Source organism: Mastigoproctus giganteus, chromosome 13 (assembly GCF_048544385.1).
Source record: "Mastigoproctus giganteus isolate SK-2022 chromosome 13, ASM4854438v1, whole genome shotgun sequence".
NCBI lineage: Eukaryota > Metazoa > Arthropoda > Arachnida > Uropygi > Thelyphonidae > Mastigoproctus > Mastigoproctus giganteus.
In genome coordinates, this window is record NC_143587.1 from 138,056,926 (window position 1) to 138,077,492 (window position 20,567).

Consider the following 20,567-nt stretch of genomic DNA (forward strand, 5'->3'; position numbering starts at 1 on the left):
TTGAAATTGAGGAAAGACAGATGTACGATAGACGTGCGGAAATTTGCCTTTAGCCAGCGGGTGGTTGGTTGGTGGAACAGACTTCCATCCCTTGTAGTGGAGGTTGATAGCCTAAATAAGTTTAAGGCTCAGCTGGACAGGTATTTTGAACGAACAGAGGGGTGAAGTGGAAGTGGGTTTTTTTTTTTTTTTTTTTGGCTGATGCTGCATAAGCTTACTTTCTTGCATCAAATGCCTCTACTAATGCTAATGGCGTTGGAGGCAAATTGCTGCTATGGATAAAGGGATCGTTGAGTGGGAGAAGACAGAGAGTGGTAATCAATGGACACTGCTCATCGTGGACTAATGTTATTAGTGCAGTCCCTCAGGGATTAGTGTTGGGTCCATTGTTGTTTTCTGTATTTATTAATGATATTGATGATGGTATTTCAGGCCTAATGTCTAAGTTTGCAGATGATACGAAAGTTGGCAGTGTTGTTAATGACAGTACGCTACTGCAACAGGATCTAGAAAAGTTGAGCAGATGGGCTGAGAGGTGGCAACTGAAGACAAATGTAAAGTACTGCATATGGGAAGCAATAATCCCAGAGTAACCTATCAACTGTGTGGTACTACACTGACAGTAGTAGAGAATGACAAGGACATGGGAGTAATTGTGCAGGCAGATATGAAGTCTTCTGAGCAGTGCAGATGGTCTGCAAGAGTAGCTCATGGTGTCTTGTCAGTGATATACAGAAATTTTTCTAGAAGGGATAAGGAGGTGATTATCCCCTTGTATAAGGCAATGGTCAGGCCACACCTTGAGTACTGTGTACAGGTGTGGAGGCCTCATTTTAGGAGGCGCCTCCGTAGCTAGGTGGGAAGGAGCAGCAGTGCGTAGCACACGCTTCTTGATTAGACCGTGTTTCGAGCCCGTCACCACCAAATACGCAGGATGCGGAAAGGTCAGGGAATGACCACCACATATCCCGGAGCAATATGGCCTTAGTTGCTAATGCTCCTAAAAACCAAATAACAAGCCTCATTTTAGGAAGGATGTAGAGCTATCAGAGTGAGTGCAGAGAAGGGAAACAAGATTAGTTAAGGGAACAAAGGGTTTCTCTTACGAAGAAAGGCTTAAGTTTTGCAAATTACAGTGGCTGGAGACTAGGCACCTGCAAGGTGATCTGATTGAGGTGTATAAAGCCTTGAATGGTTTCAGCATGCTCAATGCTGATGGGATTTTCCTCTTGCTGAGAATAATCGCCTGAGAGGGCATAAATTCAAATTGAGAAAGACAGTCATAGGATAGATGTGCAGAAGTTTGCCTTTAGCCAGCATGTGGTTGATTGCTGGAACAAACTTCCATCTGTCGTTGTAGAAGTTGATAGCTTATATAGATTCAAGGCAGAACTAGTCAAACATTTGGAGCAAGTGGATGGGTGAAATTAGATTTTTTTTTTTTTTTTTGGCTGATGCTATATAAGCTTGTTTTTTTTGCATCATGTGCCTTTACTAATGCTAATGCCAAAACTTGTTTGATTACCAAATGTTTATATTGTTGAATATTTTTTAATATTATAAATAAATAATTTATATATTTAAAAAATGTATTATGTGGGAAAATATCATTATAACAATAATCTGTGTATTCCTTATCACAAACTTTTTATGTGGGAAAGTGTTTTACCTAGGAAACTTCTTATGTGGGAAAATAATACATTGCAACATATAGAGTTGAAATTTGGACCTAAGAAACCAAAATTGGTACAGGGGAAATCTTCTTATGCAGGAATTTCTTATTCGGGTTCTACTGTAACTTAAAATTCGAATAGAAAAATCTCTTAAAATATAATAATGGCAGTGCAAATTTATTTTCTTTGATTATTGGTTTGATGTTTTATCCGTATCATTAATTGTTTAGTTGTTGAAGATATTTGGCCATAAAAAAATAAAAGAAAATATTTTTTAGGCTTTGTTAAGCCTTTTCTTGCATATAATTATCAAGAATTCTTAAATGTGAATTTAAGATTAATGGTTTTTTTGTCATTCAATAATTGAGTGCACTAGATCTATGTTTAATTATAGTGTCTCACAATACCAACACTTCCCTCATTTCGTCATTTGTTTACATTTATTACCATTATCCAGTGCAGCTGAAGTGTGCAGGTTTTTCGATTTTTGTTTCTTTCAAGTATCAATTACTGACATTGAAGGTAATGAAGGAGGCCTCATTTCAAGATGGATGTAGAGCTGCTGGAACGAGTACAGAGAAGGGCAACAAGATTAGTGAATGGAACAAAGGGGTGCTTTGTTCCATTCACTAATTCACTTTGCTCCAGACAGTGTCTGGAGACTAGGCACCAGCGAGGTGATCTGATAGAGGTGTATAAAGCCTTGAATGGTTTGAGCATGCTCAATGCTGATGGGATTCTTCCTCTCACTCAGAATAATCACCTGAGAAGGCATAAGTTCAAATTGAGGAAAGACAGGTGTAGGATAGACGTGCAGAAATTTGCCTTTAGCCAGCGGGTGGTTGGTTGGTGGAACAGACTTCCATCCCTTGTCATGGAAGTTGATAGTCTAAATAAGTTTAAGGCTCAGCTGGACAGGTATTTTGAACGAACAGAGGGGTGAAGTGGAAGTGGTTTTTTTTTTTTTTTTTGGCTGATGCTGCATAAGCTTGCTTTCTTGCATCAAATGCCTCTACTGATGCTAATGCTAATGCCCAAATGCAGGTGTTGAAAAAGATACTTGATTTTGACAAGTTATAAAAACATGTCTAAGTAATGTTAAGTGGGTGTTTTTAAAAAATTGATTAAAAATATGTTTCTTCTTCTTCAAGAGGAGTGTTTCCATTTACAGTGGGTTTCCTCAGCCCATAAGTTATTTCTTGTTAGGAATTTTTTTCCGCCATAAAGTGCGGTTCAAGGTGTCTTGGTCGGTTAAGCCTCGGGCTGTCATGCACTCCCGTACTCCATCCATCCATGTCCTCCTAGGTCTTCCTCTTCTTCTTCTTCTTCTTCTTCCAGGAGATATCCATTCTAGGATAGCCTTTGGATATCTGTTTTCTTGCATCCATTTTACATGTCCATAACATGTTAGATGCTTTTCTTTGATGGTGTCAATAATAGTCTTTTTCACTTCCATTTTTTCCCTTATGTCTTCATTCCGTTTTCTGTCTCTTCTAGAAGTTCCTGCTGAGCGTCTCCAAAAATCCATTTCTGTGAAGAGCAATTTGTTTTCCACTTGCCTATTCAATGTCCAAATTTCCGCTCCATACAATAGAAGACCTTTGTACAATCGTTTGAAATGTGTTTCTTTGTTTTATATAGGATATTTTTGCTCCACAGAACAGAGTTTAACATGCCGATAGCCTTTCTGCCGTCTGTAATTCTCTTATTGATCTCTGCTTGGGATGATCCATCACTTTGTAAGATTGATCCCAAATATTTGAATTTATCGACTTGTTTGATTTTAAAACCTGCAATATTTAGAACTTGACTTGGCCCTGAAGACAACATTTCAGTCTTGCTAAAATTGATTTTTAGACCCTATTGTTTATATTCCTCAAACAATTGACGACATGCATACTTTGCATCTTCTAAGTCTTGTGCTATCACCACCTGATCATCTGCAAAAAGTAAATTGTGAATATAGGTGTTCTTATTAATCGGCAATCCCATTTTATTACATTTTTTTGACCAGGATCTTAGGCAGATGTCGATATAAATTTTGAAAAGTGTTGGTGACATACAACAATCTTGTAATAAGCCTTTTGAAGTGTGGAATTCAGGTGACAAAGCTGATCCCACTTTAATTCTGCATCTATTATTCCTGTAAATTGCCTTAATAATGTTAATCAGTTGTCCATCAATATTTGCCTCTTTCAGTGCTTTCCATAAGAGTTTTCTTGGAACACTGTCATATGCCTTTTCAAGGTCAATGAAAATCATAAAGATTTTTTTTCCTTTTGATTGGCATTTTTCAAGGATCTGTCCTACTGTTGAGATACGATCTATACATGACCTCCCAGCTGAAAAACCACTTTGTTCTTCTGATACCTCAATCTGGGCTTCTAAATGGTTCCTGATCCATTTTCCAAGGATCTTTAACAGCGGGTTAAAAATATGTTTTAAAAATCCAATTTAAAAAATGGATTTTGTATAGTTGTGTTCATATTAGATTGAAAATAAAGGTGGCTTAAAATTATTTCATGCCTTCATTTCAAGTATAATAAATTGTGAGAAAAGTCCACCATCTTTTCAGCTAATGTTATACTTACTATGTACTTATTAAAGGTTAAAAATTTTATAATGTTAGCATTAGCATTAGTAGAGGCATATGATGCAAGAAAGCAAGCTTATGCAGCATCAGCCAAAAAAAAAAAAAAAAGAAAAAAACGCTCCCATTTCACCCCTCCGTTCGTTCTAAATACCTGTCCAGCTCAGCCTTAAATTTATTTAGGCTATCAACTTCCACAACAAAGGATGGAAGTCTGTTCCACAAACCAACTACCCGCTGGCTAAAGGCAAACTTCCACACATCTACCCTACATCTGTCTTTCCTCAATTTGAATATATGCCCCCTCAGGTGATTATTCTGAGCAAGAGGAAGAATCCCATCAGCATTGAGCATGCTCAAATCATTCAAGGCTTTATACAGCTCAATCAGATCACCTCACAGGTGCCTAGTCTCCAGACACTGTAATTTGCAAAATTTAAGCCTTTCTTTGTAAGAGCAACCCTTTGTTCCATTCACTAATCTTGTTGCCCTTCTCTGTACTCATTCCAACAGCTCTACATCCTTCTTAAAATGAAGCCTCCAGACCTGTATACAGTACTCAAGGTGTGGCCTGACCATTGCCTTATACAAGGGGATAATCACCTCCTTATCAATGCTAGAAAAATTCCTGTATGTCATTGACACCATGAGTTACTCTAGCCGACAGTCTGCACTGCTCAGAAAACTTCACATCTGCCTGCACAATTACCACTAGGTTCTTTTTCGTTCTCTACCACTGTCAGTGTAGTACCACAGTGTTGATACGTCACTCTGGGGTTACTTCTTCCCATATGTAGTAGTTTACATTTGTCAATGTAAACTTGGACATTAAGCTTGATATACCATCATCAATATCATTTATAAATACAGAAAACAGCAATGGACCCAACGCTGAACCCTGAGGGACTCCGCTAATAACATTAGTCCATGATGAGCAGTGTCCATTGATTACCACTCTGTCTTGTCCCACTCAACCATCCCTTTATCCATAGCAGCAATTTGCCTTCAATGTCACACTGCTCCAATTTGTTCAGAAGTCTTCCATGTGCAACAGTATCGAAAGCCTTTCTAAGATCCAAATATATGATATCAAAGTTATTCCCTGCATCCAGTTCCTTTGTGACCACATCATAGTATTCAATCAAATTGGTCAGGGAAGACTTTCTCTTAACAAAACTATGCTGTATCCGAGCTATAACTGAAGTCTTGCCTAGATGATCCTGCAGTGCTTCTTTAACCAGCGCCTCCATTAATTTTCCAGGAACAGAAATGAAACTAACAGGTCTATAATTACTTGTCTCCCTTTAATCCTCCTTTGTTAATTGGGGTCACATTTGCACATCTCCAGTCCACAGGTACCTCCCCTGAGTCCAAAGAAGCTCTCATAATTATGGCTAACGGTTTGCTTACTTCCTTTGCTGCCTCCTTTAATATAACTGGGTAGATCCCATCCACCCCGGATGCCTTTTTATGTTTATCTTCAACAATTTCTCCTCCACTTTCCTCTCGGTTATTACAAAATCATCTAGCTCACTTCCAGAGTTTAACTTACCTTATTTAGTTTGTTAGCCACCTGAGCAGGATCATCAACAGTTGAACCATCAATATCCAGTGGACCATTCTGATTCATCCCTTTCTTTCTAGAGTTTACATAAGTAAAGAACTCTTTGTTGTTTTTCTTTGCATCCTTTGCCAAAGATTTCTCTTAATCTGCCTTTGCCTGCCTAATCTCCATTGTGACTTGGTTGCAGACTAGCTTATATCTATCATAGGCTTCCTTGTTACCCATTAATTTATATGTATCCCATGCATTTTTCTTCTCTGCCATATGTCTCATTAGTTCATCTGACATCCATTTAGGTCTAAACTTTGAACAATATTTCTTAGTTGGTATGTAAAGCCTAGTAGTTGCCAAGATAAATTCTTTGAATGCCTCCCATTTTGAATTTGCTGTTGGTAATATCATCAGTTAGTCCCACCGTATAGAATTTAAATACTGTCTCAGACCACCATAGTCACCTTTACGAAAACAAAAACCCTTCCCTTTACTCCTGATGGTAGTTACCTCTTTGAGTAAATCCCACTTCAGCACACTGTGATCACTGCCACCTAGTTGTTCCTTTATCTGCAGATTCTTAATTCATGAAGAATCACTACTGATAATCAGATCGAGTATTACTCCCTCTATTTGAATCCCGAGCATGCTGATGTAGAAAACAATCATCCAATAAATCCACAAAAGCCTTTTTAGTGTGTGAGTGACGAACCCACAAATTCCAGTCAATATCTGGGAAATTAAAATCCCCCATTATAAGACTCTCTGATTTACTGGTCCACTCTATTTCCCTGGACAGTTTCTTATTATACTCATCAGAGTCATTAGGCCTGTAGCACACTCCTACTGTCACGTTTGATTTCCCAATGTTTATGTCACACCATACTGACTTGACACTGCACTGTCCAGCGATGTCGACTGGCTTCACTTCCTTGCATAATCCCTCCTCCTTTCCTATCCTGTCTATCCTTTCTGTACACATTGTACTCCACAAATTCCAGTTCTGCATTCCTTACATCTGTGTGACACCACGTCTCTGATATCCCAACAGCATCCAACAATTGATGCTTTGAGCAATACCTCAAATTCATCAAATTTATTTACCAAACTCCCAGCATTGGTGTACATGCAAGTATACATGCACCTGTTCCTATTCTTAGCTACCCTAACACAACCCATATATTTACTTGTACTGGAATGACTCCCAGCAGTTTCTGAAATACCCATCATCTTGTTTTCCAAGCTGCTGCTCATTCCAATAGAAGCAGTGCAAGAATCACTTTCCTCTCTGCCAGTGGCTACCGTTAATCTATTAGTCCTTGTATCCCCCTCAAGCTAGCAGTTTTCCGACCCACCTAACACTGCCTCGATAGCATCAGCAAATATTCTTGCACCCTTTCTATTTTACTATGTTGGCATCGCATACACATTAGCATATGTGCATATAATGCACTTATTGTTTTCACCACGTCTGTCTTTCTCTCTGTTCATCTGCATGTAACAACTTGACTCATAATGGATAAATTTTAATGAAATTTGCTATATTTGCATTTTAAAAAGGTTTGGCAGGCCATTCCAAATATCATTAAAATTGGACTAATAGAAATTTGTCAGTTGTTACTTTTTTCCTGCTCTCATAGCTCGACTCTTAGTGGATGGATTTTCATGAAATTTTATAGTTGGGTCTTTTAGAAAGAATTGTTGACCGACCCAAAATTTCAGCAAAATTAGACAGAAATCTGACAGTTATTTCTTTGGCTGGCTTTCTGCATGTAATAGCTTGACTCTTAATGCTTGGATTTTAATGAAATTTTATAATTGAACCTTTTAGAAAAATTTAGTGAGTCATCCCAAATTTTATTAAAATTTGACCAATAAAAATCCAGCAATTATTATTTATTATTTTTTTTTTTCATACAATATCCCATAGGTTATTCATATATGCTGTAACTGAAGCACTGAATATTATGTTTGCTGGTTGGAAGAATAGTACATGCACACAAACAAAATGTTCTCAGTTTGTGCATAAAAGTTGTTGCTTTTTTTTGTTATAAATCATGAAATATTACTACAGTGTGTGTATTTGCTAAAATTATAATAATTTGTTATTAAATTATTACTATTAATAATTTTCAAGTATATTATTACTATTAATAATTTTCAAGTATATTATTACTATTAATAATATTCGAGTATATTATTACTATTAATAATATACTAGCAAATTAATACTGTAATAATAGTAAAATTTTCATTTGTGCCTGAAATGTAATTTAGTTAATGTTTTTACATGTTTTTATATGTTTAAAAAAAAAAAACAGCAAATGACCTTCTGCAATTATACTTGTAGAAAGGAATATCATTAATAACTTGGCTATCCATACAAATCAAATTCTTAGTTCTCAGTTAGTTTATCTACAAATGTGCTTTATATATAATTTGAAAAACTTTTGCATGCTGTGGCAAAAAGGAAAGAAATCCACTTTCAAATTTTCTTTTATAACTGAATAATCATTTTATCATTTGGTTACATTCATTGGCACTGCTCCTGCCTCTTGTGGTAGGGCCAATAAACTTAAAGATTTATCCTAGTGGCAGGAAACATGTTTCTAGCCCAATGCCATTGGAACTGATTTATTTCATTCTTTTATCCCAACATTAGTATGCTCTCTAATGATAATTATAGAGTAACATTTCTGAAATATTATTATTATTATTGTATTCTCACTTAAATTTTATGCAGTGAGACAAACTGATGGTGTTACCAACAGCATATTCTAAATGGGAAGCATTCAGGGAAATAATTATATAAGCTACTAGGCTTTTCATACTAATTAAGAAATAATGTTCAAGGCCTAAAAGTTCTTTAGACCTAAAAGTACATCAGATGAATTGATGAGATGTGTGGCAAAGAAGAAAAGTGCATGGGATGCATATAAATTATCAGGTGATACAGAAACCTATGGTAGATATAAACTAGTCTGTAATCAAGTCACAAAGGAGATCAGACAGGCCTACTGGGCTAGCCGGGTGGGTAAAGTGCCTGCCTGGCTAACCCAAAGGTCGCGGGTTCGAATCCTGCCTCGGGCTTGGATCAAAGTACTGCAAAAACCTTGGGAGGTGCATTATGGCCACAGAAGCCGATGCACCAACAACTACCAAAAAAAAAAAAAAAAGATCAGACAGGCTAAGGTGCATTATGAGAAGTTTATACAAAGAACAACAGCAAAGACTAAAGACTTCTGTACTTATATTAACAGTAGAAGGAAGGGGTTGAATCATCTTGTACCACTTGATGTCCATGGTGTAACTGTTGGTGATCCTGTTCAGGTTGCTGACAAACTGAATAGGTATTTTGCATCTACATTCATACATGAGGAATTTTAGGGAAGGGGATGCCAGGGGATTAAACTCTAATGGGGAGCTGAATGATTTTGTGATAACTGAGAGGAAAGTATAAGAGAAATTGTTGAAGTTAAACATAAAAAAAAGTACATGAGATGGATGGGATCTATCCAGTTATATTAATGGAGGCAGCAAAGAGGTAAGAAAATCCTTAGCCATAATTATAAGAGCATCTTTGGATTCAGGGGGAGGTCCCTGTAGACTGCAAATGTGCAAATGTATTACCGATTCACAAAGGAGGATCAAAGGGTGACATGACTAATCACAGATCTGGTAGTTTAATTTCTGTTCCAGGGATAATAATGGAATAACTGGTTAAAGAAGTAATACAGAACCATAGAGACAGGAGTGCAGTTATACTTGTCACAGCATGGGTTTGTTAAGGGGAGCTCTTGTCAGACCAATTTGATTGGATATTACGATGCTTCAGTGACAAAGTAACTGGATGCACAAAATAATTTTTGTCATATACTTGGATTTCAGGAAGGTTTTTGTACTGTTGTACATAAAGGACTGCTATACAAACAGGAGCAATGTGGCATAAGAGCAAGTTATTGCTATGAATAAATAGATGGTTGAGTGGAAGAAGACATGGAGTGGAAATCAATGGGCACTGCTCTTCATGGACTAATGTTATTAGTGGAGTGCCCCAGGGTTCAGTGCTGCATCCATTGTTGTTTTATATATTTATTAAGACTTAGACATTAAGAAATCAGGCTTAATGTCTAAGTCTGCAAATGATATGAAGGGTGGCAGGGTGGTTAATGGTTACAGTAATCAAGGTAAGCTACTGCAACAAGATCTTGAAAAATTATACCAACGCACCGAGAAATGGCAGTTGAAGTTTATTGATTTTGCATATGGGTAGCAGTAATCCCAGATTAACATACCAACTGTGTGGTATTACACTCAGAGTAATACCACACAGTTGAAAAATGAAAAAGACCTGGGGATAATTGTGCAGTCAGATATGAAGTTCTCTGAGCAGTGCAGACAGTCTAGCAGGACAGCTCATGAGGGTTTTGTCAATGATATGCAGAAACTTAGGTAGCAAGAATAAGGGGCTGATTATCCCTTCATTTAAGACTATGGTTAAGCTGCATCTTCATATAGTAGATCTGATGGGATGGGTGCAGAGAAGGGCAACGAGTTTGGTGAAGGAAACAAAAGGTTGCACTGAAGCCATTCTTACCAAGAAAGAATTACAGTATCTGGAGACTAGGCACCTGCGAGGAGATTTGATTGAGGTGATTAAGGCTTGAATGGATTGAGTAAGCTTGATATTAATGGCATTCTTGATCTTGCTGACAGTACACATGAGGGGCATAAATTCAAATCAAATTGAGAAGGATGGTTGCAGGATAGATGTGTGGAAGATTGCCTTCAGCCAGCGGGTGATTGATTGTTGGAAGATACTTCCATCTGATGATGTGGAAGTAGGTAGTTTGAATAATTTCAAGGAAGAACTAGACATTTTTGGTGGGGATAGATGGGTGAGATAGGTAGTTTTTTTGTTGATGATCTTTAATCTTGCTGAAAAAGCATCAGCGAGAAAAAAACAGAAAAAGAAAAAAAATTGTCTTGCATACTAATACTAATAGTATTAGTATGCTTGCACTAGTCTTGCACTACTAATAGTATTTATATTTCTAATTAGTATTTTGTCTTTTTGTGCTTTTATTTTGTTTTCCTCCTTTCTTTAATAGTTACGGCTACTTGACATGGGAATGGAAAGAAGGCATTCGCAGTTGTACTTATCCAGGAATGTTTGCTGTAGTGTATAAAATTCTATATTTCTTAGGAATGGACTCTATATTTATGTTAGTAAGTTGTCTATGTGATTTTCTGTTGTTATCCCAAACTTGAAACATATTATATGTAAAACTTAACCATTTAGCATTTAAAAATTTTTAAATGCTAAATTTTTTTCCTCAATAAAACAATAATTCCTAAATGTAGTGAATTATTGTTTTATTCTGATTGTAGAAATGATGATTGTTTTTCATCAACATTAACTTTCTTGATATAAAACACACTGTTGACCATATTAGAAAAATAACAGTTTTATTCAGTTTGATCTACAGAGAATGGCTTTGTGTTAAAAAGAGCAGGAAAAAACTGTGGCAGTATTTAGAAGGCTTGTGTGCCTTTAGGTAAAGGCAGTGTGCCTTTACTAATGCTAATGTAATGTAATGATGCAAGAAAGCAAATTTATATAGCATCAGCCAAAAAAAAAATAAATAAAATAAAACCTTCTCATTTCACCGATCCACTCGCTCCAAATGTTTGTCTAGTTCTGCCTTGAATGCATTTAAGATATCAACTTCTACAATGACAGATGGAAGTTTGTTCCAACAACAACCCGCTTGCTAAACACAAACTTCCGCATATCTATCCTACAACTGTTTTTCCTCAGTTTGAATTTATGCCCTCTGAGGTTTGTAATCTGAGCAAGAGGAAGAATCCAATAAGCATCGAGCCTGCTCAAATACATTCAAGGCCTTATAAACCTCAATCAGATCGTCTAGCAGGTGCCTAGTCTCCAGAAGCTGCAATTTGCGGAACTAAAGCCTTTCTTCATAAGAGCACTCCTTTGTTCCCTTCACCAGTCTTCTTGCCTTTTTCTGTACTTGTTCTAGCAACTCTCCATCCTTTCTAAAATGAGGCTTCCAGACCTGTACATAGTACCTGACCATTGCCTTATACAAGGGAATAATCACTTCCTTATCCCTGCTAGAAAAATTCCTGTATATCATTGACAAGACACCATGAGCTACTCTTGCAGACCATCTGCACTGCTCAGAAAGCTTCACATCTGCCAACACAGTTACCCCCAGGTCCTTTTCATTCTCTGCCACTGTCAGTGTAGTACCACACAGTTGATACATTACTCTAGGGTTACTGCTTCCCATATGCCATACTTTATATTTGTCAATGTTAAACTTCATTTGCCACCTCTCAGCCCATCTACTCAACTTTTCTAGATCCTGTTGCAGCACTTACTGTCATTAGTGTCATTAACAACCCTGCCACCCTTTGTATCGTCTGCAGACCTGGACATTAAGCCTGATATACCATCATCAATATCATTAATAAATACAGAAAACAATTATGGACTCAACACTGAACCCTGGGGGACTCTACTAATAACATTAGTCCACGAAGAGCAATGTCCATTGATTACCACTCTCTGTCTTCTTCTACTTAACCATCCCTTTATCCATAGAAGCAATTTGCCTCCAATGCCACACTGCTCCAATTTGTGCAGCAGTCTTCCATGTGCAACAGTATCAAAAGCCTTTCTAAGATCCAAATATATGATATCAAAGTTATTCCCTGCATCCAGTTCCTTTGTGACCACATCATAGTATCCAGTCAAATTGGTCAGACAAGACTTTCCCTTAACAAACCCATGCTGTGTCCGAGCTATAACTGAAGTCTTGTCTTGATGATCCTGCAGCGCTTCTTTAACCAGTGCCTCCATTAATTTCCCTGGAACAGAAGTTAACCTAACAGGTCTGTAATTACTTGTGTTACCCTTTGATCCTCCTTTGTGAATTGGATCACATTTGCACATCTCCAGTCCATGGGTACCTCCCCTGAGTCCAAGGAAACTCTCATAATTATGGCTTAGGGTTTTCTTACTTTATGTGTTGCCTCCTTTAATATAACTGGATAGATCCCATCCACCCCAGGTGCCTTTCTTATATTTATCTTCAACAATTTCTCCTCCACTTTACTCTCAGTTATTACAAGATTCTCTAGCTTACTGCCAGAGTTGAATACACCTCTGGCTTTCCCCTCGCTGAATAACTCCTCATGTGTGAATGTCAATGCAAAATATTCATTTAGTTTATTAGCTGCCTGAGCAGGCTCATCAACAGTTGGCCCATCGATATCAAGTGGACCAATCTGATTCATCCCCTTCCTTCTAGAATTTACATAAGTAAAGAACTCTTTGCTGTTTTTCTTTGCATCCCTTGCCAGAGATTTCTCGTAATCTGCCTTCGCCTGCCTAACCTCCTTTGTGACTTGGTTACAAACCAGCTTATATCTATCATAGGCTTTTGTGTCACCTGTTAATTTATATGCATGCCATGCATATTTCTTCTTTGCCACATGTCTAATTAGTTCATCTGACAACCATTTAGGACTAAATCTTGAACAATATTTCTAAATCTTGAACAATAGTTGGTATGAAAATCCTAGTAACTTCCAAGATTATTTTCTTTGAATGCTTCCCATTTTGAATTTGCTGTTGGTAACATCATCAGTTGGTACCATGTTATAGAATTTAAATACTGTCTCAGTCCACCGTAGTCACCTTTAAGAAGGCAAAACCCTTCCCTTTACCCCTGAAGGTAGTTACCTCTTTCAGTAAATCCCACTTCAGCACACTGATCACTGCCACCTAGTGGTTACTTTATCTGCAGATTCATAATGAATGAAGAATCTCTACTGATAATCAGATCAAGGGTATTACTCCCTCTAGTTGCCTTCAGAACATGCTGCTGTAGAAAACAATCATCCAATAAATCCACTAAAGCTTTGCTAGTGTGTGTGAGTGACCAACCCACAAATTCCAATCAATATCTGGGAAATTAAAATCCCCCATTATAAGACACTCTGATTTACTGCCCACTCTATTTCTCTGTACAGTTGTTTATTATATTCATCAGAGTCATTAAGCCTATAACACACTCCTACTCTTAATTTTTCTTTCCCAGTGCTTATGTCCCACCAAGCTGACTCGACACTGCACAGTCCAGCCATGTTGAGTGGCTGTACTTTCTTGGATTTTATGTGTTTCTTAATTAATAGCATAACCCCTACTTGCCTATCCTGTCTATCTTTCCTATCCTGTCAATCCTTCCTGTACACATTGTACTTCTGAAATTACATTTCTGCATTTCTTATATCTGTGTGCGACATCATCTCTGATATCCGAACAATATCTGCCTTTGATGTCTTGGTCAGCACTTCAAATTCATCAGTTTTATTTACTATACTTCTAGCATTGGTATACTTGCAAGTGTACATGCACTTGTTCTTACTCTTAGTTACCTTAACACAACCCATGTATTTACTTGTTCCATGATGACTCCCAGCATTTCTTGAAATCCCTAGCAACTTGCTCTCTATGCTGCTGCTCATTACAATAGAAGCAGTGCAAGAATCAATTTTGCTTCTGCCTGCAGCTACCGTTAATCTTTTAGTCTGTGAATTCCCCCAAACTAGCAGTTTTCCGGCTCACCTAACACTGCCTCGATAGCATCAACAAATATTCTTGCACTCTTTCTATTTAAGTGTATCCCATTCCTGTAGAAACAGTCTCTCCTGTTAACAAGCACAGACCAGGCTGAGAAAAATTCTACCCCTTGAGCCGTGCCCAATCTCTCCAAGGCCGAATTGATTGACAAGGCTCTCATCATATACTCCCTCCTATCGTGTCTGGGCAGAATTGCAGACACTTTCAAATTCAACCCTAACTCATGACTTTTTTTCAACATTGACCTGTACTTGTGTTAACTAATTCCATCGGTCTCCTACTCTTAATATCATTAGTGCCAACACATACAACAATATCACCTTTTGTGCTCTTAAAAGATGATATCTGCTCTACAATGTTATCAACTTTTGCTCCTGGCAGACATACCCTGGTCCTGTTCCATCTATCAAATGACTGTGGCTTTGCACGATCAAGTGTGTTAAAGCAAAGTTGTGATCACTTATTTGAGTACTACAGGTAGATTTTGCATAAGTGAAAAAAGTAAACAGTGAAGTTGTCCTGGGATTCACTTTTTGTCACAGATGTCATTTTACCTGTATTATGTAGCCTCATAAGTGTTTACGTATTTTTAAGATACTTATGTGATTGTACAAAATATGTATACAATATATAGAGCTTTTTGTCATTTTATAAAATGTTGTGAGATATATTAATTGAAATTTCCCACAATTAAAAAAAAAAAAAAAAAAATAGCATTTATTGAATGTGAATTTTTACTTAACCCTGAGTTGCCAGGTATACATCCTTCACATTAAGTGGAGGTTACCTCTATTTGTGTTGTGAATTTTCATGAGGACTAGAATTGAAATGAAAGTAGCATGCATTATAGCATGAATTTAGACCACCTCTTTATGGAAATATAAGCTCATTCAAGCTATATTCATTGTTGCAGCTTGCATACAGGATAAAATTGAAATAATTTATAAATTAGTGTTTAGTTTAAGTAGTGACAAGTTAGTGAACTGTAATTAACTTTACTTCAACTGTGCTTAAAAATTTTAAAACATTTTCCATTAGCAAAGTGACTTGTGAAAGATCACTTTCTGTGTTAAAAAAAGTGAAAACTGTTATTTTTCTCTTTCACCTCTGAACATAAAAAAGTGAGAATTAGAAGAAATGAATTTTGATTTTTATTAATTTACTGTTTTATTTTATTTTATTTGCTCATATTTTGAATGGTTTGAGCATTCAATACGTGACACTCAAGGTTTGCTGTGGGATGCACTCAATTGTGGCCCGCCTCCTTGCAGTGTAGATGCACCTGCCTGGTGCTTGTTGCTTCCTGATAGCAAAGTGGCCAGAAACAACTAAACAACATAACGAACACATACACGGCACAAACATAGCATTACACACATTTCTGGCCTTTCTGCAGAGTTTTTGTAACATCAGTGTACCACAGTGGAATTGAACTAGCGTTTGGGAGCCACCTTACATATGATACTATACATACATACATACATACATACATACATTATAGGTCATACTCCTTAATCTAATGGATTTAAAGCTTAACTTCCTGAGGAGACATTGATGAACTGAGTCTTACTTTTTAAGTGCTGAGGTGATTTTGCCTTGTGAGCAGAAGCAGAATCTCACTGGAATATCTATTGCTTCTCATAAAACATAATCTAATTCAGGAGTTTCATCATCCTCTCAAGGATGTCTTATTGGTATGATTTGCACTCTTCCCTCAATACTCTTAACAAAAAATGAAACCATTGTAAGAGATTTTCCATTAAACTGTAACTGAGCCAGGGTGCCTCTTTTCACTTTAGGGATGATTTGAATAACTTCCTGAAACGTGTGAATACAAACTTTATCTTTTTGTTTATTAAATTGTTTTTTCATAGGGATGTTTTTCCCATCTGAAAAAAAGTGTTGTGATGCATGAGTTTTGTGCACCGAAACAACAGTGAAACTGTTGTTTCACTTGTTTGTTGAATTTCCTTTAGGGATGTGGTCAGTGCGTGGTTTTGTTTCTGTAACAAGCCTTAGGTCTGATTTTATCAGCTGGACATATTCTAGGTCTCTCTCTGGCCATTACCTTTTGTTGTCACATTCTGATACTTGCATCTTTGACAATCTTTGTAGTCTAGAGCATAAGTGGATGACTAGCTTTGCACAACCATGTGATTCTTGGACATTCTTATAATGGTTAATATTCCAGTAAATAAAACTGACGACAGCTGAGCAACAAAAGCAACATTCTAAAAATGTCACCATGCTGGTGTCGTGCTAATTTTATGTAGTGAAATGCAGTTAGAAATATAGTTCTCTTTTCTGTTCCACTTCATGTTCTCTGTTTAATGTATGCACTTTCCTTTTGTATGCACTTACAGTCGAGGCTTATAGTTTGCATTATTGTCAAATCATATCTTATTTGCATGTGTTTACTAGTTTAGCAATATTTATGGCATGGCTTGATAAAGTAATAGATTACGAACTTGTGCATGTATAAAAGAAATTTTCAACTCGTATTTCATTCTGAAGGCTTATTTGACTCTGAGATTAGGCAGCCAAAGGCAGATTATGAAAAATCCTTGGCAAAGGATGCAAAGAAAAACAAAGAGTTCTTTACCTATATAAATTCTAGAAGGAAAGGGATGAATCAGATTGGTCCACTGGATATCGATTTTTCAACTGTTGATGATCCTGCTCAGGTGGCTAACAAACTAAATGAGTATTTTGCATCTACATTTACCCATGAAGAGTTATTCAGGGAGGGGTATGCCAGAGGTGAGTTAAACTCTGGCAGGGAGCTGGATGGTTTTGTAATAACTGAGAGGAAAGTGGAGGAGAAATTGTTGAAGATAAACATAAAAAAGGCACCCGGGGTGGATGGGATCTATCCAGTTATATTAAAGGAGGCAGCAAAGGAAGTAAGCAAACCCTTAGCCATAATTATGAGAGCTTCTTTGGACTCAGGGGAGGTACCCATGGATTGGAGATGTGCAAATGTGACCCCAATTCACAAAGGAGGATCAAAGGGCAACACAAGTAATTATAGACCTGTCAGTTTAACTTCTGTTCCAGGAAAATTAATGGAGGCACTGGTTAAAGAAGCACTGCAGGATCATCTAGACAAGACTTCAGTTATAGCTCGGACACAGCATGGTTTTGTTAAGGGAAAGTCTTGCCTGACCAGTTTGATTGGATACTATGATGTGGTCACAAAGGAACTGGATGCAGGGAATAACTTTGATATCATATATTTGGATCTTAGAAAGGCTTTTGATACTGTTGCACATGGAAGACTGCTGCACAAATTGGAGAAGTGTGGCATTGGAGGCAAATTGCTGCTATGGATAAAGGGATGGTTGAGTGGGAGAAGACAGAGTGGTAATCAGTGAACACTGCTCATTGTGGACTAATGTTATTAGTGGAGTCCCTCAGGGTTCAGTATTGGGTCCATTGTTGTTTTCTGTATTTATAAATGATATCGATGATGGTATATCAAGCTTAATGTCCAAGTTTGCAGACGATACAAAGGTTGGCAGGGTTGTTAAGGACACTAATACAGTATACTGCTGCAACAGGATCTAGAAAAGTTGAGCAGATGGGCTGAGAGGTGGCAAATGAAGTTTAACATTGACAAATGTAAAGTACTACATATGGGAAGCAGCAACCCCAGAGTGATATATCAACTCTGTGGTACTACACTGAGAATGATAGAGAAGGAAAAGGACCTGGGGGTAATTGTGCAGGTGTGAAGTTTTCTGAGTAGTGCAGACGGTCTGCAAGAGTAGCTCATAGTGTCTTGTCAATGACATACAGGAATCTTTCTAGCAGGGATAAGGAGGTGATTATCCCTTTATATAAGGCAATGGTCAGGCCACACCTTGAGTACTGTATACAGGTCTGGAGGCCTTATTTCTAGGAAATAAACTCATACACCGACCATTGGACAAAATTTTACTGTAACTAAAATTTTTACGAAAATAATATAAAATCAAAGACAAATTATTTACGATAAACTAATGATTGTATATTGCGGAATACTAAAAACTGTAATAAAAGATCGTTTACAATAAAATAAGCTAAAATATAAAATTAAAAGCGCTAAAAACCTGGAGCTTTCGAGAGCGTCAGCTCTCTTCTTCAACAGTAATATGACTTCCTGCAACATCTCCTTAAATAGCAGGTTCACGGTACCTCCACACGTGGTATTTCTCCACGTGGTTCAATCGGCACATGGTCAGAACCGGAAATGTCTCTGGTACTTTGCAAAGAAAATCGTTCATCCGAACTTAATACAATTGTTTCAAAAATAGGATGAATACGCATGCATCTATCTCTATTCATGGTATTCTTACTGGATGAACCAATCCGTAAACCCTCAAGCCATTTACGCTCCCAGTATCCGTGTGCACGATCCAAAATAATAGCGTCCTCCGGGGAGATTTGATGCTGCTTCTCCCAAAAATGTTCAGCCACGGCAGACTTACCGTAATCAGCGGTTCTTATGGCATTTAAATGTTCCCCCAGACGATCCCTAAGCTGTCGTTTTGTTTCCGCCACATAACACTCCCCACAATCCGGGCATTCTATTCTATAAATAACTCCACTACTGAGATCTTTTGGTATACGGTCTTTGACCTGAGACACAGCGGTGCACAGCCTCCGCCCAGGAAGCTGTACACAGCGTGTCTTATAACCCCGTAAAATTCTTGCCAGATGCTCAGTAAGGCCCGGATAGTAGGGGATGTATGCGGTGGCTACCGGGAAGAACGACTCCCTACGCTCGGACACCCCTCTACTATATCTATCCAGGATCCTCTGGGGTTATCCGCACTTTCTAAGTTCTGCCGTGACACAATTAATTTCTTTCTCTTTATCCTCAGAAGTGGTACAGTGTGATCTTACTCTGTTGAATAAAGCTTTTGCTACACTATTCTTGTATTGTCCAGCTTGTGCTGAATTATAGTGGGTGTATTGACCTCTACACATGGGTTTTTTAAAAACTGACGTCTTAAGCCTAGAACCCACTCTAGAGACCAATACATCCAAAAACAACAGAGTACCGCCCGTTTCCACCTCTGAGGTGAATTGTATAAATTGGGAGAAGCTATTAAGCCAGCAGACGGCATCATCCTCCCTCCCCTTCTGGACCAGGGCAAAGGCAGAATTACCCTTGAGACCTATAGTTTCATTTATAGGGAGTCCTTCCTATGCACTATCAGGGTACTTGGCCAAATTAATTGCACCCATAGTGGGGCAGTTCGAGTATGTTGTTAAGGACAGTAGAGAGTTTGTGAATTTTGTGGGGAATTTGACTATAAATGATGATGAGAGCATGATCTCTTTTGATGTTGTATCTTTATTTACATGTATTCCTATTAATCATGCAGTATATTGTGTAAAAATGGCATTGACCAGGGATGCCTCACTTGGTAATAGATCACTGCTCGGTGTGGAAGATATTTGTACCGGGGTAGAATTATGTCTAGCTAGCACTACCATGTTATTTCAAGGAACTATGTATAAGCAGGTTTGCGGTACGGCCATGGGTTCACCCATTAGTGCCACCGTGGCCAACTTGGCCATGGAGGAGTTGGAAAGTAGGGTTTTTAGTGGTTGTTCGTTTCCTATCAGGAATTGGAGAAGATACGTTGATGATATCTTTGCCCTGGTCCAGAAGGGGAGGAAGGATGATGCCGTTTGCTGGCTTAATAGCTTCTCCCAATTTATACAATTCACCTCAGAGGTGGAAACGGGCGGTACTCTGTCGTTTTTGGATGTATTGGTCTCTAGGGTGGGTTCTAGGCTTAAGACGTCAGTTTTTAAAAAACCCATGTGTAGAGGTCAATACACCCACTATAATTCAGCACAAGCTGGACAATACAAGAATAGTGTAGCAAAAGCTTTATTTGACAGAGTAAGATCACACTGTACCACTTCTGAGGATAAAGAGAAAGAAATTAATTGTGTCACAGCAGAACTTAGAAAGTGCGGATACCCCCAGAGGATCCTGGATAGATATAGTAGAGGGGTGTCCGAGCGTAGGGAGTCGTTCATCCCAGTAGCCACCGCATACATCCCCTACTATCCGGG

General features: G+C 37.9%; 1 protein-coding gene across 1 annotated transcript in view; it reads left to right on the forward strand.

The window, feature by feature from the left end:
- Positions 1-20,567, forward strand: part of PIG-B (phosphatidylinositol glycan anchor biosynthesis class B) — a 106,185-nt gene that overhangs the window by 18,383 nt on the left and 67,235 nt on the right. The window contains exon 3 of the mRNA XM_090387368.1: positions 10,930-11,047. Within this exon, the coding sequence (XP_090243494.1) occupies positions 10,930-11,047 (118 nt within the window). The remainder of the gene's footprint in view (positions 1-10,929; positions 11,048-20,567) is intronic.